Below are 23,018 nucleotides of genomic sequence, written 5' to 3' on the forward strand. Positions count from 1 at the left end.
TTAATTTTGATCGGGTAAAAAACAAATAATTGTATGACCTAAAATAACTTTACAGTATTGTCCAGAAAATCAGCAGTAGTTTCACAAAACCAGGCAACATGTTCAGGAGCATTGTGCTTTTAAGAGGAAAGCTGGCTAATGTAGCAGATACTTTGACTTTTTAAGCAATAGCTGGGTAAGATTATGTAAAATGTTCTTACTGGTGAAGAAAAGGTACCTTGGAAGGGAAAACAGTTTTCCAAGGTAATGCTCTCAGAATTTAACATTTGAGTATTGTGATCACAATCTCCCGATCAATATTTTACAGCCATTGCCCTGAAAATCTGACCCAATTTGTAACATGCCATTCATTCATATCTATTGAGTGATAGATATGTTTACATATTAATATGCACATAAGAATGTCTCAACTGCAGATCAAAATTTTGACACTGATGCATTTGAACAAAGACAAAAGTCATGCCTCTTTCAACCTTCCAGGAAAGCACCCCCACAAACTGCCCACTGAGATCCATTTGACTCCCAGCTGCTCAACTCATCAAAAAGTGATCCAAATCTCTCTCTCACACACACAAAACAATTTAGAATTTTATTTTGAACACAACAAAATCTGGGTCCAAGAAATATTTTAAATCAACAGTGTTGAATTCTAGAAATGTTTAAATAATATATTTAAAACTTACAACAGTACTTAAATACTCACCTTTAATTTTTCCATGCCTTGATTTTCTGGCATTTTGCATGGCTTGTTTCTTTTGATTTTCTGAGATTTCCATTCCTGGATTTGAAAGTACATGAGGGTCTCAGTATTAAGATATTGTATCTGCTATTTGATAACAGTAAATTAAAAACATTTGAGCAAACACTATTTTAAAATGTTACTTTAGTGATTTTTAAATAATTCTTATTAGTAATGTACCATATGTTCTTGAGAAATACAGGTCCAGATTTTACTGTTTCACCAGTTTAACTCTGGCATTGCATTGGCATAACTTAGATACTAATTTGGCCCTTTGAGCACAAATTGATGCCAACCTGTGCTGAAATAATTATCTTCAGCTGGTGGTCTTTGGGGAACTGACTAGCTACGTCATTTTACAACTCTGACAGCTAAATTAGGGATGACAAAGCAAACTAACACCTAGGGAGATTATGTGGATTTATGACACTTTGGGGGCCAATGGATCCACAAACCAGTTATTGGATTGCTAGTAGAGAGAAATACAAGGCTTGATTCTCTTCTCACTCACACTGGGGTAAACCTGGGATAACTAAATGAAGTCATTAGAGTTATACTGGTGTAAAGCCGGTAAGAGAAAAGCAATGTCACAGTATGTATAGACATAATCCTGCTTGTATTCTGTAAAAGAAAACTGAACCCATTTTCCGCAGACCAACACTCCAATATTTGCTGTTCCTGTGTTTACTGTATTTATGGTATGCATTTTATTTATGTTGATCCAAATTTAATAAAAATGTATATTTTAAAAGCTGAAAAGCTCCTCTAAGAATATGAATGAATTTCAAACTACGTCACTGTTAAACTGGCATTTTACAAAATTTAATGTCTTCAGTTTGAACAAACCAGGTGGTGGTTTCTTTTAACTGCTGTACAGTACTGCAAGATGAGCTTATAGCCTTCTTTGCTGGGTGTTATGCATGTCAGTGTAGTGAGGGATATTAAATACACTTGTTTACACACTTACATGGTCATGTTACATGATATCTGGTCTAACCTAACAATTTACTGTAATAGATTCATAGATATTAAGGTCAGAATGGACCATTCTGATCATCTAGTCTGACCTCCTGCACAATGCAGGCCACAGAATCTCACCCACCCACTCCTGTGAAAAACCTCACCTATGTCTGAGCTATTGAAGTCCTCAAATCCTGGTTTAAAGACTTCAAGGAGCAGAGAATCCTCCATCAAGTGACCCGTGCCCCATGCTACAGAGGAAGGCGAAAAACCTTCAGGGCTTCTTCCAATCTGCCCTGGAGGAAAATTCCTTCCCAACCCCAAATATGGCGATCAGCTAAACCCTGAGCATATGGGCAAGATTCACCAGCCAGATACCCAGGAAAGAATTCTCTGTAGTAACTCAGATCCCACCCCATCTAACATCCCATCACAGGCCATTGGGCCTATTTACCATGAATATTTAAAGATCAATTAATTGCCAAAATCATGTTATCCCATCATACTGTAGTAGTGTTAAGTGTATGAGGGATTTCAATGTGGCTGAGAGAGGCTGGCTCCCAGAGAGGACAGGCACCTCCTATTAGTGTAGCTAGAGCAATTTTTCCTTACATCTAAAGGACTATGTTTTTGGAGTTCAAGTACTGATGTTCTAGTCCCTCTCCCTATCATAGAATTCAGGGTTGGAAGGGACCTCAGGAGGTCATCTAGTCCAATCCCCTGCTCAAAGCGGGACCAATCCCCAACTATGTGTGAGATTCATCTAGTAACTGTGCATATTGTTTGCAGCACATGAATGTGTTATATTAGCACAACTAAAAAGGTGTGTGTGTGTTGCTTCTCATATATACAATGGACTGCAAAGTGCTGCAACCCAAATCCAGCTGGCCCAACAAAACAGCCACTTGGATTTCATTCTGCTCTTCATTCACACTTTTCAATTATTTTGAATTCCCTGCACTTTCTGGCCTGTGTTCATGGAGGAGTTACATCCCTCGAGTGACTGTTTTTAATATAATCTGGCCTTCCCCTTTCAGTTACTGGTTACTCCTTTTATTTCATTTGTAATTATTCAATTCTTTTTTCTCTTCCTGGAGACAAAAAAGCAGCCAAAGAAATCAAAAAGTTGCAGCAGCAGGAAGCAGACTGTTTTCTTAGATCTACCATTAGTGGTTTTGGAGAAAGAGCTGCTGGTTGTGGCCCATTCCCAGCATGCACTCAGAATATCTCAGAAGAGCTGGATATGGTTTGGGAGGCTCTGACCTCTACTGAAATGTCTTTGAAAACAGAACTAGTCATTCAAGCTTTAGAATTTGAAGAGTGATTTATTTGTTCCTTGAATACTTAAATTAGAGACTTCATCTGAATTCCAGCATGATAAATTACAAAATCAAACAAGATGTTCAAGGTTGAGAATACCAGAGGTCTTCCACTGGCTTTGGCTAAAGGATAGTGTTCAACTATGCCAAAAAAGTGAAATTTTTAGAAAACAAACTCTCCTGGGTAATGAAGAAGAGATCCAAGCCATAGAGACTTATGAGGGCATATCAACATAAATTAAGTGGTTTTGGACATTAAATTTGAACCATCCCTTCTATAGCATAAAGATACCTATATAACATGGGGTACTACTAGGTCTGAACCATGGGTGCTGGAATGGAGTGGCCAGGTGGCATGGCCCCATCACTTTTAAAAGTGGGAGGGCTATGGCCTCCTACCTTTTACCTGCCTTAAGGACAAGCGATGGGGGGTGGGACCTCGGGGGTAAGAGGAGGAGCGGGGGCAGAGCCATGTTTTGGATGCTGGTACCTCCTCCAACTTCTAGGGAGCTTCTGGTGCTCCTGGTCTGAACAAGCATTTGAAATGTTTAATAAAAGATATTTTACAGCAGTTTACATTTCACACACATATCCAGTGATATAAAAAGCTGGATTTATGAATCTAACGTTATAGAAAATATATTTTCTTACTGTTCTGTTTTTATTTGCTACACACATCACTAATTAATGTTTGTACAACGTTTTGTAGATATAAAGCCCTAACTTGCACTCCTTGCATTGAACACAATGGAAATGTTGGGACTATAAGATATGCATGATCAGGCCCTCTATAAATGCTAAGTTATTATCTTCATTATTATATTGCCCACAGCCAGTTAAATCATACGATTATACATTAAAATATAAAATGTAAAATAAACAATTCAGGGATTTGGCTGCTGCAACTTTCCTTAGAATAGTATTCCTCAGTCTTATCAATCTCAGGACTTTTTATGTGGCTATTTTTGTTGCAATATTACTTTTCGGGGAAGGTTTAGCACCCAATCACCCATGTGTTTTCTTGTAGGAAGGTTCCAAACCTTCTCTCCCACCATCAGAGTTTTGATGAAATGTACATAGCTCTGCCAGCAGCAGAAGGCGCCAGCAGCAGCAGATACCAGTACTGTCTGGGTCCACTAGTATGTGCTTCAAAATCCCTAAAATGTGTAGTATTTGGGCTGACAAGGTGGGTGAAATAATAACTCTTATTGGACTAACTTCTGCTTGGTGAGAGACAAGCTTTCAAAAGCTTATTTGTTTTTTACCCAACAAAATTTGGTCCAATAAAAGATTATTTCACCCGCCTTGTCTCTCTAATATCCTGGGACTAACACAGCTACTTCCTAGAAATTTGGGCTGTCCTGCATACTCTCTTGGTTCCATTTTTGTGGAACCCCCGGAAAGGAACTGCTATAACTGTAAAGAGCTCAGATCTTGGCTCACAAAGCTAAAGTGGAAGAGCTAACTGAACCTTGGAAAGGTCCAAAGATGGACAAAGACTAGCTGTTGATCTCCTTTTACCCAGTCCAATTCACAAATCCCCAACTGCAATGTGGCCAGTCATCAGGTTTAATGGAGCTAAGGCCCATCAAGAATTTGGAAATTAAGTGGGGGCTGGGGTAGGGTGGGGATGTTGTATTTTGTTTTGTAAATGGGAGCCCTGCTCCTTGATGTGACAGTCTATTCACTATTATTCCCTCTCATTTTTTGGACAGCTTGGGCTAGTTTGAGTCGTTTTGTTGTGATAAATGGGATAGATTGTATATTAGTCCCCAAATGCACTACACTGTTCTTCTATTTCCCAGTCAGCCATCCTGCCCCAATGCACATATTGTTTCAGAGCTCTGCTAAGCTAATATTCAGTAGTCTGGAGATGGGCTCAATAGTGATAAATGTGTGCATGGGCAGTGTGTGCACTCCATGTAGAAGCTGCTTCTGAAAACAATGCCTGGGGTGCCCAACAGGCGTACAGGTTCCCAGTGCACTGCAGAGCAAGGGAGAATAGGGAAACTAATTTGCAAGGTGGTTTGTTTAGTTGTCTCAGCTCCATCATTTATTTTGGGTACCAGCTGCCTTTGGCTACTTGTAATATATGGTCCATGGGGGAAAGTTAAGGCTGATGTTGGAGTATTAGCTGGTAATTTCTTGACTTTTTCTTTCATTACGTGGTTGTGTGTGTGTGTGTAGTGTTTTTGTTGTTGAGGGACAACTGATCACTCATGACATTTATTTTCACGAATAAGGAGAAGGATAACTTTAGAGCCATAAACTATTGAGCCTCTCAGCAGGAAAGAAAATAATGGCCTAACAGAGAACAATCACTACCTATAATATATACACAAGAAGCCTGATTCTTGTTTCAGTTACACTGGTGTAAATCAAGAGGAAGTCCATTAAAGTCAATGGGGTTGCACTGGTGTGAGATCAGAATTGGCCTCAGCATATATAGGGATTGCTTTGACTTTATGGATGGGTTGGGAATATGAGGCTCTGAATCATGTTAAAGTTTTAATAACTTGTGAGTTATGTCATCCAGGAAATCACATTCAGAGCACTTTGGATTTTAATTTGCTGTCATTTAGAGCCATTTCAGTCCTGAAGAATGTTACTTATGAGTTATCCCATCTTTCCCCCTTAAAGATAAATGTCATAACAGAGAGCAGCCATCATACATTATACACACACACACACACACACAGGGATTTTTTTCCCTCCCACTGTTGCCTTAGGAATGTAAAAATCAGTTTTATGTTTCCTGTCACTACTGTCTTCTTATGTCTCTATTTTCTCGGTGCAATTCTGCTGAATCTTTTACCATTAATTTTATTAAACTGAAGCTGTTATGCCCAATATTAAACTGTGAAACAAGCATTATTTTAAATTAAAATCCCAAATGCACACTCACACAGGATACATTTTGGCCCAAAGCTGGCCCTAGGATTTGCAAGGCCCTATCCAATGTCAGACATGCAGCGTCCTACCCATTCACCTCCCACTTATGATTAGGTCTTTCCTCCTCTGTAACTTGGCTGAGTGCTGCTATACTACATTGGTTGCACAGACCTAAGGATACTACTGCTTGGCTTTATAATAAAATGCTCTTTAGAAAAGTGGCTGCCAACCACTAGTTCACATATAAGGTGTAGTCCACGCTAAAATGTTAGATCAACCCTGCTACATAGCTCAGGGGTGTGAAAAATCCACACGCCTGAGCGACGCAGTTAAGCCAGCCTAATCCCAGATGCAGACTGTGTTAGGTCAATGGAAGAATTCTTGCATCGACCTAGCTTCCACTTCTCGGGAAGGTGGATTACTTGTGCCAGTGGGAGAACCCCTCCTGTCAGCATAGGCAGCGTCTCCACTGAAGTGCTGCAGCAGTGCAGCTGCAGTGCTGTTGCTGTAGTGCAGGGGTCAGCAACCTTTTAGAAGTGGTGTGCCGAGACTTCATTTATTCACTTTAATTTAAGGTTTCATGTGTCAATGATACATTTTAACATTTTTTATAAGGTCTTGCACTGTAAGTCTATATATTATATAACTAAACTATTCTCGTATGTAAACAAGATTTTCAAAATGTTTAAGAAGCTTCATTTTAAATTAAATTAAAATGCTGATCTTACACCGCTGGCCTACTCAGCCCGCTGCCGGCCTGGGGTTCCGTTCACCTAGGCCGGCAGCAGGCTGAGCGGGGCCTGCGGCTGGGACCCCAGCTGGCAAGGGGCCAGCAGCCAGAACCCCGGCTGGCAAGGGGCCGGCAGCCAGAACCCCATACTGGCAGTGGGCTGAGCAGGGCTGCTGCTCAGTCCACTGCCGGTCTGGGGTTCCAGCTGCTGGCTCCTGCCAGCCAGGGTCCCGGCTGCTGGCCCCGCTCAACCCGCTGCTGATCTAGGATCCCAGCCCTGTCCACATAAAGTAGGTACCTACCTTCTCCCTGGTTTTAGCCATTCTCTTCCTCTCTCTGCACTGAGATGAGGGTGGGAGTGCGATGAGATCAGGGCTGGGGGTGAAGAAGCACGCTGGGGTGCAGGGTCTGGCCAGGAGCTAGAATGAGGGAGGGGGCTCAGGGTTGGGGCAGGAGGTTTGGGTGTGGAGTGCTTACCTGGGCAGCTCCCATTTGGTGTGAGGGTTGCAGGTGGGAATGCAGGGTGTGTGTGTGCAGGAGCTCCCGTTCGGTGCTCAGGGCAGGGGTGTGTGTGATTTCAGGGCAGAGGGCTGGGGGTATGTGAGGGGGGTGCAGGGATCAGGGCAGAGGGCTGGGGTGTGTGTGAGGGGATGCAGGAGTCAGGGCAGAGGGCTGGGGGTGTGCCTGGGGTCGTGGGGTTGCTCCCACCCTCCTCCCCAGAGCGGCTCACAGCAGGGGGCTGGAGGGGATATGCCCCGATTCCACCCCCCTCCCCAAGATCCCCGGAGCAGAGAGCGCGCTGCAGTTCCACTTTTCCCTCTCCCCCTCCTTAGCAAGGGCTGTCAGCTGATCAGCTGCAGGGAGGGAGAGAAGGAGGGGCAGGAACCCAGCACGCTGGGGGAAGAGGTGGGGGAGGGGGAAGCTTGCCTGCCCTGCAAGGAGAGAGCAGTGGGCAGGAGGTGGAAAAGAGCGGGCCGGGCCAGGCAGGAATTTTAATGGCATGCTGCTGTCTGCTGGGGTCCAGCAGACAGCAGCGTGCCATTAAAAATTGGCTCGTGTGCCGTCTTTGGCATGCATGCCATAGTTTGCCAACCTCAGCTATAGTGTTTCACCTGTAAACAAGCCCTTGGTACTGGTTTGTCAGGTTATTGTTACTGGCACTCTGAGCTCCCGCTCATGAGGCGAATTCTCTCACATCTCTGAAGTTGTGGAAGGCCCCCAATAACCCAGTAGAACTACATAAAGTTCTCCTATGCAGTCAGAGGGAGCTTGAGGAATTCCACCTCACCTCATAGACTAGAGGTCGGCTACACAGGGCCTCTTGCTGCATACCTGCTCTGAGAGGACTAGCAGGAGAGCAGGGGGAGGCCACAGAATGGGGATTAAGGAGCTACTGTTGATCTAGGGCTGCAAAAGTGGCTGTGGGGCAGTTTTACTGATGCTCCATGACCAAATAGTGAGCATTCCTTCCCCCATCCCTGTAGAATCTCCCTCCAAAAAACTTTTCAGCAGGGAACAGATTTTTGCTCTTGATGAGTAGTCTGTGCTGCAGTTAGTGCACTAATCCTGCCTTCTGCTCCTTGTGTTGTGCAAGATGTAACCCACCACAGAGCCATGGCCGCTCCAATCCCCAGTTTCAGGATCACAGAGCTGACACAACTGAAAGGGAAACAACAGACACTTGCTTGTATAGCTGAAGTTTGTGTCTGGTAAACAGGCACAGCTGCTCAAAAAGGGTGAGAACCCATTTGCATAGAGCCAAAAAGGAGAGAAATCCAAACTTTGCCTTTTGATTTAACCTCTCCCACACTGTAAATCTTTGCACTCACCCATTTCTTTGTCTTCCTGCACTCTTCGCCTTTCATTTTCACATGCCTCCAACCATCTTTTCTTATCTTCCTGTTTTTTTGCACAAAACAAATGAACCTCTTCTGTTGCTCTATTCACAGTTTTGAAAGCATTCTTGATATTTATGTTAAAGTCCTTATCTTTGCCATCCTCAATATCCACAAGTTCCATCTCATCCAGATCAATCCGACCTTTGTAATATAACATGTCCCTTCGCAGCAGGTCCTTCTTACAAAACACAAGCTGATGGTCAAAAAGGAAAAAAATCCTCTGCTGGCTTTTGCCTTGCTTTGAGATTTTGGTCAATTCGCCCGAGTGGATCAGTTCTGAGCTTCTAGCTAAAACATCCTGCCCCTAAAATATATAGAAGTGTATGTGTAATAAATAAATACACAGTTTTAAGAGATTATCATATTACTAATTATTATTTTTTTAGCATTTGGTCATATGACAGACAGAACTGTACTTCTGTTTCAATAAACCTTTTAAAAAATCTATAAATATAAAAGGTAGATCAAGTTATATTCACAAAAACTATGGGCTTAATTCTGCTCTCAGTTTCACCAGTGCAAACCAGGTGTAACTTCATTGAAGTCAATCGAGTTATCCGCATGTAGAACTATCAAGAAATCAGAATCGGATATAATGGTCCCAACCTAAAAGAAAATACGTTTTGTTCTCTTTCAACATGTCTTTGTAATCTCAAAGATACAAACACGTGTTATAACTGTTGCTCTTTCTGAGTAAGAGATAAGATAATCAATAATAGAGTCATTGCAAATGAAGCAACTCAACTTTTAACTGAACAAGGACCACATGAAATGTATGCACCATAAACTACTACCATAGAAAGAAAGATTCCCCCAGAAGTCATTTAAGTACATTTTAATCTTAAATAGTTCATGAAAATGGAAGAATGTCACCTACCTCCCAATCAACAATAGACACTTGCCAGCATGCAATCTTGTCTATGCTTTCCAGCCTTCGTTTGCGCTCATTGATGAGGCATGCTACGTTCTTCATGGCCTCATATGCTGCCTGTATATTGTTATAATCACTGTAAAATGGAAGCAGATTTCAAACACATTATATGCACTGGATATAACACATCAACTTAACTGACTGAGTGAAGCGTGATTCTCTACAGTATCAATTTACCCCCTAACCAGAATTCTTAAACCTGAAGGGCCTGATTCCCCACTACCTTGCATCTTATATAGTCTTTTACACAATTCTATGCTACCCTATCACCCACTTTGCATAGGTGTAAATTACTACACAAGGGGAAGGAGGTGGAGAATCAAACATAAGCTGTGATATCCAGGCTCCATTGAAATCAATGGCACCACTCCCATCGACTTCAATGGGGACATGGTTTCACCCAAAGAGTTAATTTATAACAAGAATGCAGTTGTGTAAAATGATGTTCTCTTTAATAATTTATTTCTAGATTATATTTTCCTCTCCCTCCTCCCCAATAGCTGGAAGTGAGGCTTGGGACTGGGGTGACTTGATAAGGAGAGCACAGCTTAGTGTCCCAGCTGCTTAGCTGCGATGTTATAGGCAGTGAGAGGAATGTCCTCTTCTGCCTCATACAAGGATTCTTCTTAGAAAGACCAGTGAAAGGATCCAGAGGATGAGGAGTGGCTGAAATCTACCTAGCTCTTGTGAGTTAAGGGGTCATGAGCACAATGAAGGAGAAATGAAAGGAGAAGTGATTGATTCTTATTATTCTTCTATATGGCTTGGGTAGATAGATATAAATATGTAGTTGTTGCTAAGTTTGATAGCCAGCACATTGCCGCAGCAGTGAGCTGGTGAATGTTCTTCAGGCCCCTGGCAAAAGAACAAAGGGGACATTCAGATATGATTTGTTCTATTGTTTGTGCCTGGCGACCACAGTTGCATACAGGTGTATGCCTCATTTTCCACTTAAAGAGGGTTTGTCCACATCTCCCATGAGATGTCCTAATGTGATTCAATCTGCACCAGTCTTTCTGACATAAATCAAAACCCGGTGGTTCCTCAAGAGCATTGACGAGCTGTTTTGAGTGGTCGAAGTGCTCCATGTGACTCTCCATTGAGCCTCAGCATCAAAGTTGGGTGTAAGGATCTTCATACGTTTCCATAGAGAGTTGCGTGATTTTAATCTCATCTTTGGCGGATTCTGCAGGTCATGGTGCAGTGGGATCCTCGTTTTTGCATTGACATGATTAAGAAAGCAAGATGTCTGAGCAGCTCTTTTAATCTGGGGAGGCTGGATGTGCAATAGGACTGGGAACCAGTCAACTGGAGTAGATTTGAGCAACCCTGACACAATGACCATAGCATTATTGAGTTGAGTGTCAAGGAGTTTAGTGTGACTACTATGAGACCACATTGGTGCACAATATTCAGCTGCAGAATATACCAAGGCAATTGTTGCGGTTCATAAGGTCCCCATGATGTTCCAGCCAATTTTCTGATAAGCGCGACACGAGACCTGACCTTATCACGGGTGTTTTCAAGGTGTTGTCAAAAGGTCAAACTCCAGTCCAGTGTAACGCCAAGATACTTTGGATTAGCTTCATGGCTGACGCTCTCACCACAGAACTGCACATCAAGTTTGGTATTAGCCATTTTATTATTCAGATGGAAAGCAGTTACCATGGTGTTTTTTGGATTAGGCTTAAATTTCCCGCATGGAAATAATCAGCCATTGTGCTAAGATCTCAGGTTAGGGTGCAGCTGATTGTATGGAGGCCTGTGTGCTGAACAACTAGAGCAATATCACCTGCATACATGAATTTCCCTGACTCTGTCTCTGGTATAGCCATGGTGTATAAATTAAAGTATTGGGGCCAGGACAGAGCTCTGACGGATGCCCAAGTTAAGAGTTCTTGGTCTACTGTTCTGGCCATTAAGGTGTACCTTAAAGCGGCGATCCCCAGTCATCGACACCAAGAGGCAGATTGTTCACCGGCAGTGAATGATGCAGGAGACCTTGAGGAGGAGGCCCTGTCTCCAGACAGTGTCATATGCCAAGGACAGATCAACAAGGGTGATTCCGGTCTTCAACTTACATTGGAATCCTGCCTCAGTTTGGCTGGTAAGTGAAGCTACTTGGTCACAGAAGTTTGGGAGGAAGACGAGAACCTTCATGTGGTGCTTCTGTTAAGTACTAGTGTTTTTTGTGCTCTGTGTTTCATGCAAATCGACCAACATACCAGTGTCATCAGTTGGCCATTGGACATCATTTTACTGACCTCCCAGCGAACACAGAGGAATTGATTAATGGCTGCTGACAGGCTGAGCCATTACACGTCAACAGGTGTTTGAGGAGCAAGACTGAGAGCCCTGACTGTCCCCTCCTCTTCTGCAGATTTCCTCAGATGCTTCTGCCTTACCACTGGCACTGCATGTGTGTGTGTTCACAATCCACCTCCCTCTCCTTGTTCACTAAAATCTCACTTCTGCAACATCACACATAAGAAGTGAGAGTAACACTAACAAAATCCCACAGATGTAAGGTGGACATGCCTTATTGAGTAACCGCATAATCTCATCACTGTTTCCCTTGCCCTTCCTATCTTAGTCCCCCTCTTTTTGGTCTGTCTATGACTGTCACTTGTGTAACAGGTGCCCTTACTGGCAGACTATAAGCTTTGTGTCTTTAACTGTTCTATGGTGCCTCTCACACATTTTTGGGCATCTGAAAAATAATAATTAGTTTTGAAATAAAATACTAAAGTTTAAATGAAGAAGAAAGCAGCTCCACCAATCCAAAACAATCTTCTTTTGCCTGGGTTGTGTGGTGGAAGAGATGGAAACAGAAAATGTGGGGAAGCCTGATAGTACCCTGCCCTAGGCCTACCTACAGCCCAGTATTACTGGATGATCCTGCTCAAAAGTTACTAGCAGTGAAACAGCTACACATATTGGCATTCAAGTTGATATCATGGGGTTCCAAGTTAACCATGGAGCTGAATAATGGCAGTAACCATGGAACTGAATGGCAATAATCCATCTCTTTTATTGAGCTAAATCCTGCACTATGTCCACCAGCAAAAATTTCATTGTATTCAATGGGAATTTTTCCAAGGTAAATGCTGCAAACCTTGGACCCAGAGAGATTGTTTCAGGCTGGGTCTCTGCAGACTGGTTCATAGATAGAACCTTTTCCTTGCAACCATAAGAGCTAGAAACACAAACTTTTAAAGATAAAAGCTTAATTTATTCAGAAAGTAAATCAGCACAGGGTGGTACTTAGAATGGCTATTTATTAATGATTTATGACTTCAGTGGAGCTACATTGATTTATACCAACACACTATCTGGCCTCTGGATTTTACAATAAACAAAGATATTGGAGGAGCAGGAGACAATAAAATCACTCTTTAACCTCTGACAGACCAAGCTTACACACAGATCTTGCCAATAACAGTGCTTTTCATAAGTTCATAGTAAAGCCAGTTAGTTGGCTCTTAGTTCAACTTTGTATGGTTTATAGAGTGCATGCCAGAAACTCGGATTCACTGCTTGCTTACTAAATGAATGGACTATAGTTTAAATTACAGTCAGGCAATCCACATACTAAGTGTGCACTAATATGCACTACACATTAATTCATAACTTAAATTACCAGGAAATTATAAAGAACAAAATTAAATTCCTAATTTTAAGTTCCATGATGACAATGATCCAAGTAGATGTTGAACAGTGTGGGCGAAAGAAGGCAACCCTGCCAGAGTCCAACAGTGATGCAAAACCACACTCCTATTGTGCCATTGACGAGAACTGCATTGCTGGCCTTGGCATACAGTTGTTTAATGAAAAGAAAAGGAGTACTTGTGGCACCTTAGAGACTAACAAATTTATTTGAGCATAAGCTTTCGTGAGCTACAGCTCACTTCATCGGATGCATTTGATGGAAAATACAGAGGGGAGATTTATATACGCACACAGAGAACACGAAACAATGGGTTTTATCATACACACTGTAAGGAGAGTGATCACTTAAGATGAGCCATCACCAGCAGCAGGGGGGGGGGAAGGAGGAAAACCTTTCATGGTGACAAGCAAGGTAGGCTATTTCCAGCAGTTAACAAGAACATCTGAGGAACAGTGGGGGGTGGGGTGGGGGAGAGAAATAACGATGGGGAAATAGCTTTACTTTGTGTAATGACTCATCCATTCCCAGTCTCTATTCAAGCCTAAGTTAATTGTATCCAGTTTGCAAATTAATTCCAATTCAGCAGTCTCTCGTTGGAGTCTGTTTTTGAAGTTTTTTTGTTGAAGGATAGCCACCCTCAGGTCTGTAATCGAGTGACCAGAGAAATTGAAGTGTTCTCCAACTGGTTTTTGAATGTTGTAATTCTTGACGTCTGATTTGTGTCCATTTATTCTTTTACGTAGAGACTGTCCAGTTTGACCAATGTACATGGCAGAAAGGCATTGCTGGCACATGATGGCATATATCACATTGGTAGATGTGCAGGTGAACGAGCCTCTAATAGTGTGGCTGATGTGATTAGGCCCTATGATGGTGTACCCTGAATAGATATGTGGACACAGTTGGCAACGGGCTTTGTTGCAAAGATAGGTTCTTGGGTTAGTAGTTCTGTTGTGTGGTGTGTGGTTGCTGGTGAGTATTTGCTTCAGGTTGGGGGGCTGTCTGTAAGCAAGGACTGGCCTGTCTCCCAAGATCTGTGAGAGTGATGAGTCGTCCTTCAGGATAGGTTGTAGATCCTTGATGATGCGTTGGAGAGGTTTCAGTTGGGGGCTGAAGGTGATGGCTAGTGGCGTTCTGTTGTTTTCTTTGTTGGGCCTGTCCTGTAGTAGGTGACTTCTGGGTACTCTTCTGGCTCTGTCAATCTGTTTCTTCACTTCAGCAGGTGGGTATTGTAGTTGTAAGAATGCATGATAGAGATCTTGTAGGTGTTTGTCTCTGTCTGAGGGGTTGGAGCAAATGCGGTTATATCGTAGAGCTTGGCTGTAGACAATGGATCGTGTGGTATGACCTGGATGAAAGCTAGAGGCATGTAGGTAGGAACAGCGGTCAGTAGGTTTCCGATATAGGGTGGTGTTTATGTCACCATCGCGTATTAGCACTGTAGTGTCCAGGAAGTGGATCTCTTGTGTGGACTGGTCCAGGCTGAGGTTGATGGTGGGATGGAAATTATTGAAATCATGGTGGAATTCCTCAAGGGCTTCTTTTCCATGGGTCCAGATGATGAAGATGTCATCAATGTAGTGCAAGTAGAGTAGAGGCATTAAGGGACGAGAGCTGAGGAAGCGTTGTTCTAAGTCAGCCATAAAAATGTTGGCATACTGTGGGGCCATGCAGGTACCCATCGCAGTTCCGCTGATTTGAAGGTATACATTGTCCCCAACGGTGAAATAGGTATGGGTGAGAACAAAGTCACAAAGTTCAGCCACCAGGTTAGCCGTGACATTATGGGGATACTGTTCCTGACGGCTTGTAGTCCATCTTTGTGTGGAATGTTGGTGTAGAGGGTTTCTACATCCATAGTGGCTAGGATGGTGTTTTTAGGAAGATCACCAATGGATTGTAGTTTCCTCAGGAAGTCAGTGGTGTCTCGAAGATAGCTGGGAGTGCTGGTAACATAGGGCCTGAGGAGGGAGTCTACATAGCCAGACAATCCTGCTGTCAGGGTGCCAATGCCTGAGATGATGGGGCATCCAGGATTTCCAGGTTTATGGATCTTGGGTAGCAGATAGAATACCCCAGGTCGGGGTTCTAGGGGTGTGTCTGTGCGGATTTGTTCTTGTTCTTTTTCAGGGAGTTTCTTGAGCAAATGCTGTAGTTTCTTTTGGTAACTCTCAGTGGGATCAGAGGGTAATGGCTTGTAGAAAGTGGTGTTGGAGAGCTGCCTAGTAGCCTCTTGTTCATATTCTGACCTATTCATGATGACGACAGCACCTCCTTTGTCAGCCTTTTTGATTATGATGTCAGAGTTGTTTCTGAGGCTGTGGATGGCATTGTGTTCTGCACGGCTGAGGTTATGGGGCAAGTGATGCTGCTTTTCCACAATTTCAGCCCGTGCACGTCGGTGGAAGCACTCTATGTAGAAGTCCAGTCTGCTGTTTCGACCTTCAGGAGGAGTCCACCCAGTCAGAGAACACTTCAATCTCTCCGGTCACTCGATTACAGACCTGAGGGTGGCTATCCTTCACCAAAAAAACTTCAAAAACAGACTCCAATGAGAGACTGCTGAATTGGAATTAATTTGCAAACTGGATACAATTAACTTAGGCTTGAATAGAGACTGGGAATGGATGAGTCATTACACAAAGTAAAACTATTTCCCCATGTTATTTCTCTCCCCACCCCACCCCCCCACTGTTCCTCAGATGTTCTTGTTAACTGCTGGAAATAGCCTACCTTGCTTGTCACCATGAAAGGTTTTCCTCCTTTCCCCCCCTGCTGCTGGTGATGGCTCATCTTAAGTGATCACTCTCCTTACAGCGTGTATGATAAAACCCATTGTTTCCTGTTCTCTGTGTGTGTATATAAATCTCCCCACTGTATTTTCCACCAAATGCATCCGATGAAGTGAGCTGTAGCTCACGAAAGCTTATGCTCAAATAAATTTAAATAAAATAAATAAGGTGCCACAAGTACTCCTTTTCTTTTTGCGAATACAGACTAACATGGCTGCTACTCTGAAACCAGTTGTTTAATGGTAAGAATAAGCTTACGACCAACATTGTACTTCGTGGTTGCCCAGAGAGCTTTGTGCCATACTCTGTCAAATGCCTTCTTGAAGTCAACATAGACGTGGTAGATGTCCTGCTGGTGTTGTAAGTACTTCTCACATAGAACACAAAGGTTGAAAATCTGTTCTGTGGTACTTCTTCCAGCACGAAAGCTAGCCTGCTCTTCAGCGATGATATTCTCCGCTTGTGGCTTCAATCTGTTCAATATGACTTTCAACATCACTTTGCTGGGATGGCTAATTAAGTTTATGGTCCGGTAATATTGACACAATTGCAGGTTGCCTTTCTTTTGCAGAGTAATGATTAGTGACTGTGTCCACGAGGAGAGCCACTCACCGGTCTGCTGATCTTGCTGCAGATCTTAGTGAGTACATCTATTACTATTTCTCCTCTGAATTTCATCAGTTCGGCTGGGATGTTGTCAATATCTATAGCTTTTCCATTCTTGAGTGATTTCACAGCTGTCTCCACTTCTTCACATAGTACTGGAAAGTCATCCTCATCTGTTGAATCTGGGTTGTCTAAGACACTAGTATCTCCATTTGTCTGGTGGTTGTATAGATCAGAGCAGTAGTTTGCCCACCCATTGATGATGTCCCTTTCTTCTGTCCCTTTGTCTTGAATTGTGTTAGCTTTGGTCCATCTTTCCTTTATCAGATATTTTACAACCTGGAAGGCTCATTTGCTATTTTTATTATTGACACACTCTTCAATTTTAGAGCATTGTTTTTCAATCCATATCTCCTTGGCCACCTTCATTCCTTTCTTGATCTTTCTGCCAATCACTCTGTATTTATCAGCTCCCTCAGTGCTGTTCTTATCTCTCTTAAGTTCTCTTCTGTCACACATTTATAGTATTTTATTTGTGACCCATGGTTTTGTCTTCTTACGATGTTTCTCAAGGATGTCCATTGCTGCCTCATTCATTACAGCATTGAAATTCTTGGTCATTGTTTCTACGTCTTCCTCTAGAGCAAGCAATGGGGCAAATTTTCTGCCGATCATTGCTTGGAATGACTACAATGTTTCAGTCTCTGAGTCTTTCTAAGTCAAGCTTGTTTCTGGTGAACCTTGGCCTGACGATTTTCCTTAGCCGCAGCCAAAAATTTAGCATCACAAGATCACACTATTGGGAGTCCAGTGAGGCTCCTTCTTTCACCCCAGACTGTTCAACATCTACTTGGAGCACATAATGACTGATGCCCAAGAAGATCACATATGCACAGTCAGCATTGGGGGGTGAACAATCTCAAATATTTGGTTCGCTGATGAAATTGATGGCCTGGCAGGCAGCGAAGATGAACTTCCCAACCCTGTGAAACAACTGGATGAAACCTCCACAAAATATGGCATGGAAATCAGTGCAGAGAAAACCAAGTTGATGACAAACAAACATGATGGGATCAGCTCACATATCATTGTCAGTGGACAAGAGCTGGAGACAGTGAAACAGTTCAAGTATTTGGAGGCAATCATCACTGATGAAGGATCCAAGGCAGAAATTCAGGCAAGAACTGCGAAAACAGCAGCAGTGGCAAAGCTAAAGCTAATTTAGAGGAATAAGAACATCTCCCTGGAATCCAAACTGAAACTGCTGCACACATTGGTCATCTCCAGTTTTCTGTATGCGTGCAAGACATGGAACCTTATGGCAGAACTTGAATGGAAAATACAGGTAGTAGAGATGAGATACTTCTGTAAAATCCTGGGCATTTCCTACTTCGATCATGTCACTAATGAAGAGGTCCACATCATCATTACCCAATGCGCTAGGTCATATGAAGATCTCCTGACAACCGTGAAGAAGCGCAAGCTGAAGTGGTATGGCCACGTAACAAGATCATCCTTCAAGGGACAGTACAGGCGAAGAGGAGAAGAGGTAGACAGAAGAAGAGATGGACTGACAACATAAAAGAGTGGACAGGAATGGACTTCGCGGAGACTCAAGCACTGACCCACAATCGTCAGGGGTGGAGACAATTGGTTGATTGCTCATCAATGATGGTGCGCCAATGACCAATGTGGTTATGGGAGTAATGATGATGATGATGACGATGACAACAATGCATGTAACTGAATGGTTCTGTTTATATCTCAAGTAACAAGTAGGTTTTGCAGACTTTTGTTCTGATATCTATTATAGAAAAGTCCTATAGAGTATAATGGGGATTAAACCAATATTAAATAGGAATTTATAGAAATGACTACAATAATGTAATTTAACAGAGAATGATAATCTTTCAACAGTTTTTATACCAACCTACAGAATTTCTTGAGATATGTACAGAACTAAAGCAGGTATTTAATCTCTATTAAGTTCTATAGTTTGGTTCAGTATTCTACAGAAAGGAGATCATTCTTTATTAAGCAGAACCGACTATGATTCTGTGAAGAAGGCAAAGTCTGTTTCTGGTTACCACACAGGCTCTCTTAGGTCCGATAAACTGGGATCTTCATGGTGAGTTGAGAAAATGACTCGGCCTCAGTTCCTTTGCACATTTAGTGAACAAAAGTAAACAGCTCAGACCAAGGGAAGCCCTTGGCCTCTTTCCACACAGAACACAGATAAGCATTTTCTAAGTGAATTTAGTGAGGGCTCTGAAGAAATTTTGAAGGGGAAAATGGTTAAAAAAAAAAGACATCAAAATGACTGATAAAAACCCAAGTCAGTTGAATCATGGGCATCATCTGGAAAAATATACACTGGAGAAGGGATTACTGGGATAAGAAAGAGTTGCAGTAATAGCAAAGGAAGTGGTCATTTCCTGAACTGGCTGCCAGTTAACAAAACACTGAATGAAGTTCCATATGCATGAGTGATTCTCAGATCACCAGCAAATATTCCTTTGGAGGGAGTTTTGCCTAAGTAAGACCCTATGTCCAGGGTTGTTTCCTACACTGAAGATACGAACAATGAATGTAGATAATCTGGGTAATATATTAATATATTTTTCCACCACAAAATTATTTAGTCTTTCTATACTGGTTGTTCCCTCTTTCCCCCCCCTCCCTGCCTTTGATTCACTTGTTTCTTGCAGAATCTAACTACATCATTTCATAAGGATTTTTCAGTATCCTTTTTCCCCTTGAACATAATTTTTCAGTGTTTAATACTATCTATGTTTAATACAGTCTATGTTGTTCTTCTAAGACTATCTTCACCTTTTCTATCTCTATGGGTGTGTCTACATAGCAAAGAAAATCTGTGGCTGGCTCTAGAACCGTGAGGGGTGAGAGGGAAGTCAACATAGCAATGAAACAGCCCTCCAGTCCGAGCCTGGCAAGCCCGAGTCGGCTGGTACAGGCCAGCTGCAGGTTTTTCTTTGCTGTGTTGACATACCCTGAGACACTTCTCTTTTCTAATTTTTCCCTTTTATCCCCTACATATATCCCTTATTCATTTTTCCCTTGGAATCACTGGTGTTTTTCATTCTGGTTTACAAATCTCTTCTCTTTCCTTCCTTTCTTCCCTCCCTCTCTCTCACTCTTCCCGTGTGTGTGTGTGTGTCTCTCTCCAGATCAGTCCCCTTATAGTCAAGGGTGACTATTTAACCTGTATATTGTTTCTGAAATATTTTTGCACATAGTCCCAGGATGATAAACATATTGGGTGAAATTCTGTCCCCACTGAAGTCAATCACAGCTTTGCCATTGATCAGAAGGAGCCAGGTTGTCATACACTGCCTGACCAAATCTACCTTAGACTGCTTTAGCAATAAGGTAGCATTATGGTCTAAGAGAGCTCATTTTAATTCTCTCACCTGTGCGCTTCGGTCGTATATTTGAGTAACTCTGCAAGCTGAAGAGGGTATTTACAGATCTTCTGAACAGGTGTAAGGAGAAAGCCATCAATAGCAATGTCAATCATCTGTTGAAGCAGGCGACAGGCCTCAAAGAAGTGACGGTATTTGCCCTGTTTCATTAGGTTGGAAAGCTCAAGGCAGGCACTGGGATGATTGTTACAATACTCTGAGTAGATGGCAAAACCTTCTTGCTATAAAGAAAAACCAAGGCTTTAGCTAAAACATTCATCTTAAAAAGACAAAACCAAAAATCAATATTAAAGTTATAAAACACTTCTGGTTACACTAATTAGATAGTTTGCTAAATTACACCCAAACTGAATAACATTCTATTTAGAAAACACAGGAGAATCTATTCTACAATTGGTAATAGGTGAAACTCCTGTTAATGTGGATCACAGGGGAGTGCATTGGCCAGCAATGCTTGTTGCTTTCTGAAATGGAAAAAAACCCAAATATCTCTTTACGCTAACCAGATCTGTGAATCTCAGTCAGATGGGGGTTTTCTTTGAGGAGCCTTGAAAATTGGAAGCCTCCTATGGTTGTTGGTAGAGCTGAGCGAATAATAGATTTTTTTGGTTAAAAGTAATAATAATGATAATCTAGTTCAATTTGAACCAAACTAATTTTTAAGAGATTTTTTCAAATTGAAAAACTTGAAAAAATGTCATTTTGAGTTGAGTGAAATGTTTGAATTGACTCTAAACAATTTTTTAAATTTTTTTTCTATTTGATCATTATTGAGTTTTATGCTCCCCCCTTTTTTTTTAAACTGGCCAAACTTGAAAACTGTTCTCAAGCAAAATAACTTTGAAAAAAAAAGAGTATTTTTAAGCCTAAACTATTCAGCGAGTTCTACCCAAATACATTAATAGTTATTGAATCTCCCAAAATGCATTTTTCAGTGACATTTCTATTTGCCAAACTTTTTTTCTCAAGTCTACTTGGAGGTTATGTAGGTGACTAGCAATAATATGCGACTCTTTTCCCACCTTTGTCAATCACCCTGGTTAATATTTTCTCTGGGAAGATACTGGATGTAGTTTCCATAGAACAAAATCAACTCAGATGCCTGCAGTTAAATGTTAACTTGTGATCTGTGTTCCCTGTAAGCTGCGCGCTTAGGCTGCCAGGCAGGAGAGGTTTAAATGCCGTTCTGCACACAGGAGGCAGCATGTGTTCAGGTGCCCCTCCCACCATGTTGCTCCATCCTGCAGCTGCTCCTGGGACCCTCCTGCTGGCTGTGCAGAGTAGAAGGTGGGGGAGGGAGGAGGGTGCTGATGTCAGGATGTCCCCCCCCGCCCCTGTACCCCATCTCTGCAGAGCAGGGCAGAGGGGACAGCCTGGCTCAGGAGGACTAGGAGCTGCTGCAGTCTGAATGGTGAGTGGCTGCTGGCTGAGTGCCTTTCTTAAAGGCCACATCTACACTACCCGCTGGATTGGTGGGTGGTGATCGATCTATCGGGGATCGATTTATCGCGTCTAGTGTAGACGCGATAAATCGATCCCCGATCGCTCTGCTGTCGACTTCAGAACTCCACCAGGGTAAGAGGCAGAAGCGGAGTCGACAGGGGAGCGGCGGCCGTTGATCCCGCGCCGCGAGGACACGAAGTAAGTGATTCTAAGTCAATCTAAGATACGTTGACTTCAGCTACGCTATTCTTGTAGCTGAAGTTGCGTATCTTAGATCGATCCCCACCCCAGTGTAGACCAGGCCAATAAGACAGTGCACTGTTTCTGACATTTCCCCAGAAGCCAGCTCACACAGTCTCTCTCTCTCTCTCTCTCATTCACACTCACACTCACTCACACACACACACACACACACACACACACTCTCTCCCCTCCTCGCCCTGCCCATGTACCCCATCTCCGCAGAGTGGGGGAGGAGAAACAACAGGGCTCAGCACAGAGCAGGAGAGCTTTCAGTGCTTGAAGAGACAGTGCACAACTTTCCCCAGCAGCCAACACACACACACACACACACACACACACACACACACACACACACGAGTCTCTGTCTCTCTTTCTCTCTCACACCCACACCCAGAGTCTCTGTCTCTTTCTTACTCACCTCCCAACACATACCTGTATTATAGTTGTTGTTACTTCTTGGTACTTCCTGCAATGCACATATATTCTCTGTAATTTTATGCTTTCAAAGTGTTATTTTAGTGTTTTGACTAGTCTATGCATTTCATAATTTTTATTTCTCTTACACTTAAATTTAATTCTTTGAGTAGTGAGTTCTAAAATGCCTAACCTGTCCTGGCTGGAGTAATTATGCCTATGGTAACTTTTTAAACATATATATTATATCTAGGTTTTTTGTTTCTACTGGTGGCACATATAGGCACATACCTTGGTGCACATAAGAAAATTTATTCAGCACATGGATGGAAAAAATTAGAGGGAACATTGCCTATGATTGTTGGAAACAGTTCTGTTCATCTGGGACCTTGGGATCACCATAGCTATGAAAATGGAAAGACTGTTCACTTACAAGGAAAATAGACCTACTCAAAGGGTGGAGGTGGAAAAAGGGGAGGGATTTTAAATGTTTTCATATTATCAGTACTAACTAAAGTGTCTTCCTCACGGTAGTTTAACATTTACTAATCATATTTTGTTTATTTCATAAGCAAAATGGAGTTAAATGACATACATGTTGAAGAAAGCAGGATCCTATTTCACTTAAATGAGGTTCCTCTTTGTTGTACTGTTTCTCAAGATCTTTCAGAAACTTTCTTTGGAATTTGTAAATATCTTCAATGTTTCCAAAAATGGTGTTTAACTGAGCCATGGTGAACATTCCTGTATGTTTACGACACTGCCGAATATATCCCTGGAAATAAAACAAGAAAACCTCTTCATATCAAATCTGAAAGAGATCAAGAGCTTGAAAATGGAGTTTGTACTGAACAAGTAACTCAATTTGATATTCTGCTTTCCAAGGTTAAATTTTTGTGGTGTCTGATTTCAATGCCATATTCACTACAAAACTGGAT

The 23,018-nt window shown here is 42.3% G+C and overlaps 1 protein-coding gene across 9 annotated transcripts in view; it reads right to left on the reverse strand.

Moving 5' to 3' along the window:
- SPATA13 (spermatogenesis associated 13) overlaps positions 1-23,018 on the reverse strand; it is a 132,779-nt gene that overhangs the window by 6,567 nt on the left and 103,194 nt on the right. For all 9 annotated transcript variants that reach the window (XM_038407252.2, XM_038407284.2, XM_038407266.2 and 6 more), the window contains 5 exons: positions 22,676-22,855; positions 19,969-20,201; positions 9,416-9,545; positions 8,470-8,842; positions 704-778 (listed from right to left, as the gene is read on the reverse strand). In XM_038407252.2, coding sequence (XP_038263180.1) covers positions 704-778; positions 8,470-8,842; positions 9,416-9,545; positions 19,969-20,201; positions 22,676-22,855 — 991 coding nt within the window. The remainder of the gene's footprint in view (positions 1-703; positions 779-8,469; positions 8,843-9,415; positions 9,546-19,968; positions 20,202-22,675; positions 22,856-23,018) is intronic.

This window comes from Dermochelys coriacea, chromosome 1, assembly GCF_009764565.3.
Source record: "Dermochelys coriacea isolate rDerCor1 chromosome 1, rDerCor1.pri.v4, whole genome shotgun sequence".
Classification (NCBI taxonomy): Eukaryota; Metazoa; Chordata; order Testudines; family Dermochelyidae; genus Dermochelys; species Dermochelys coriacea.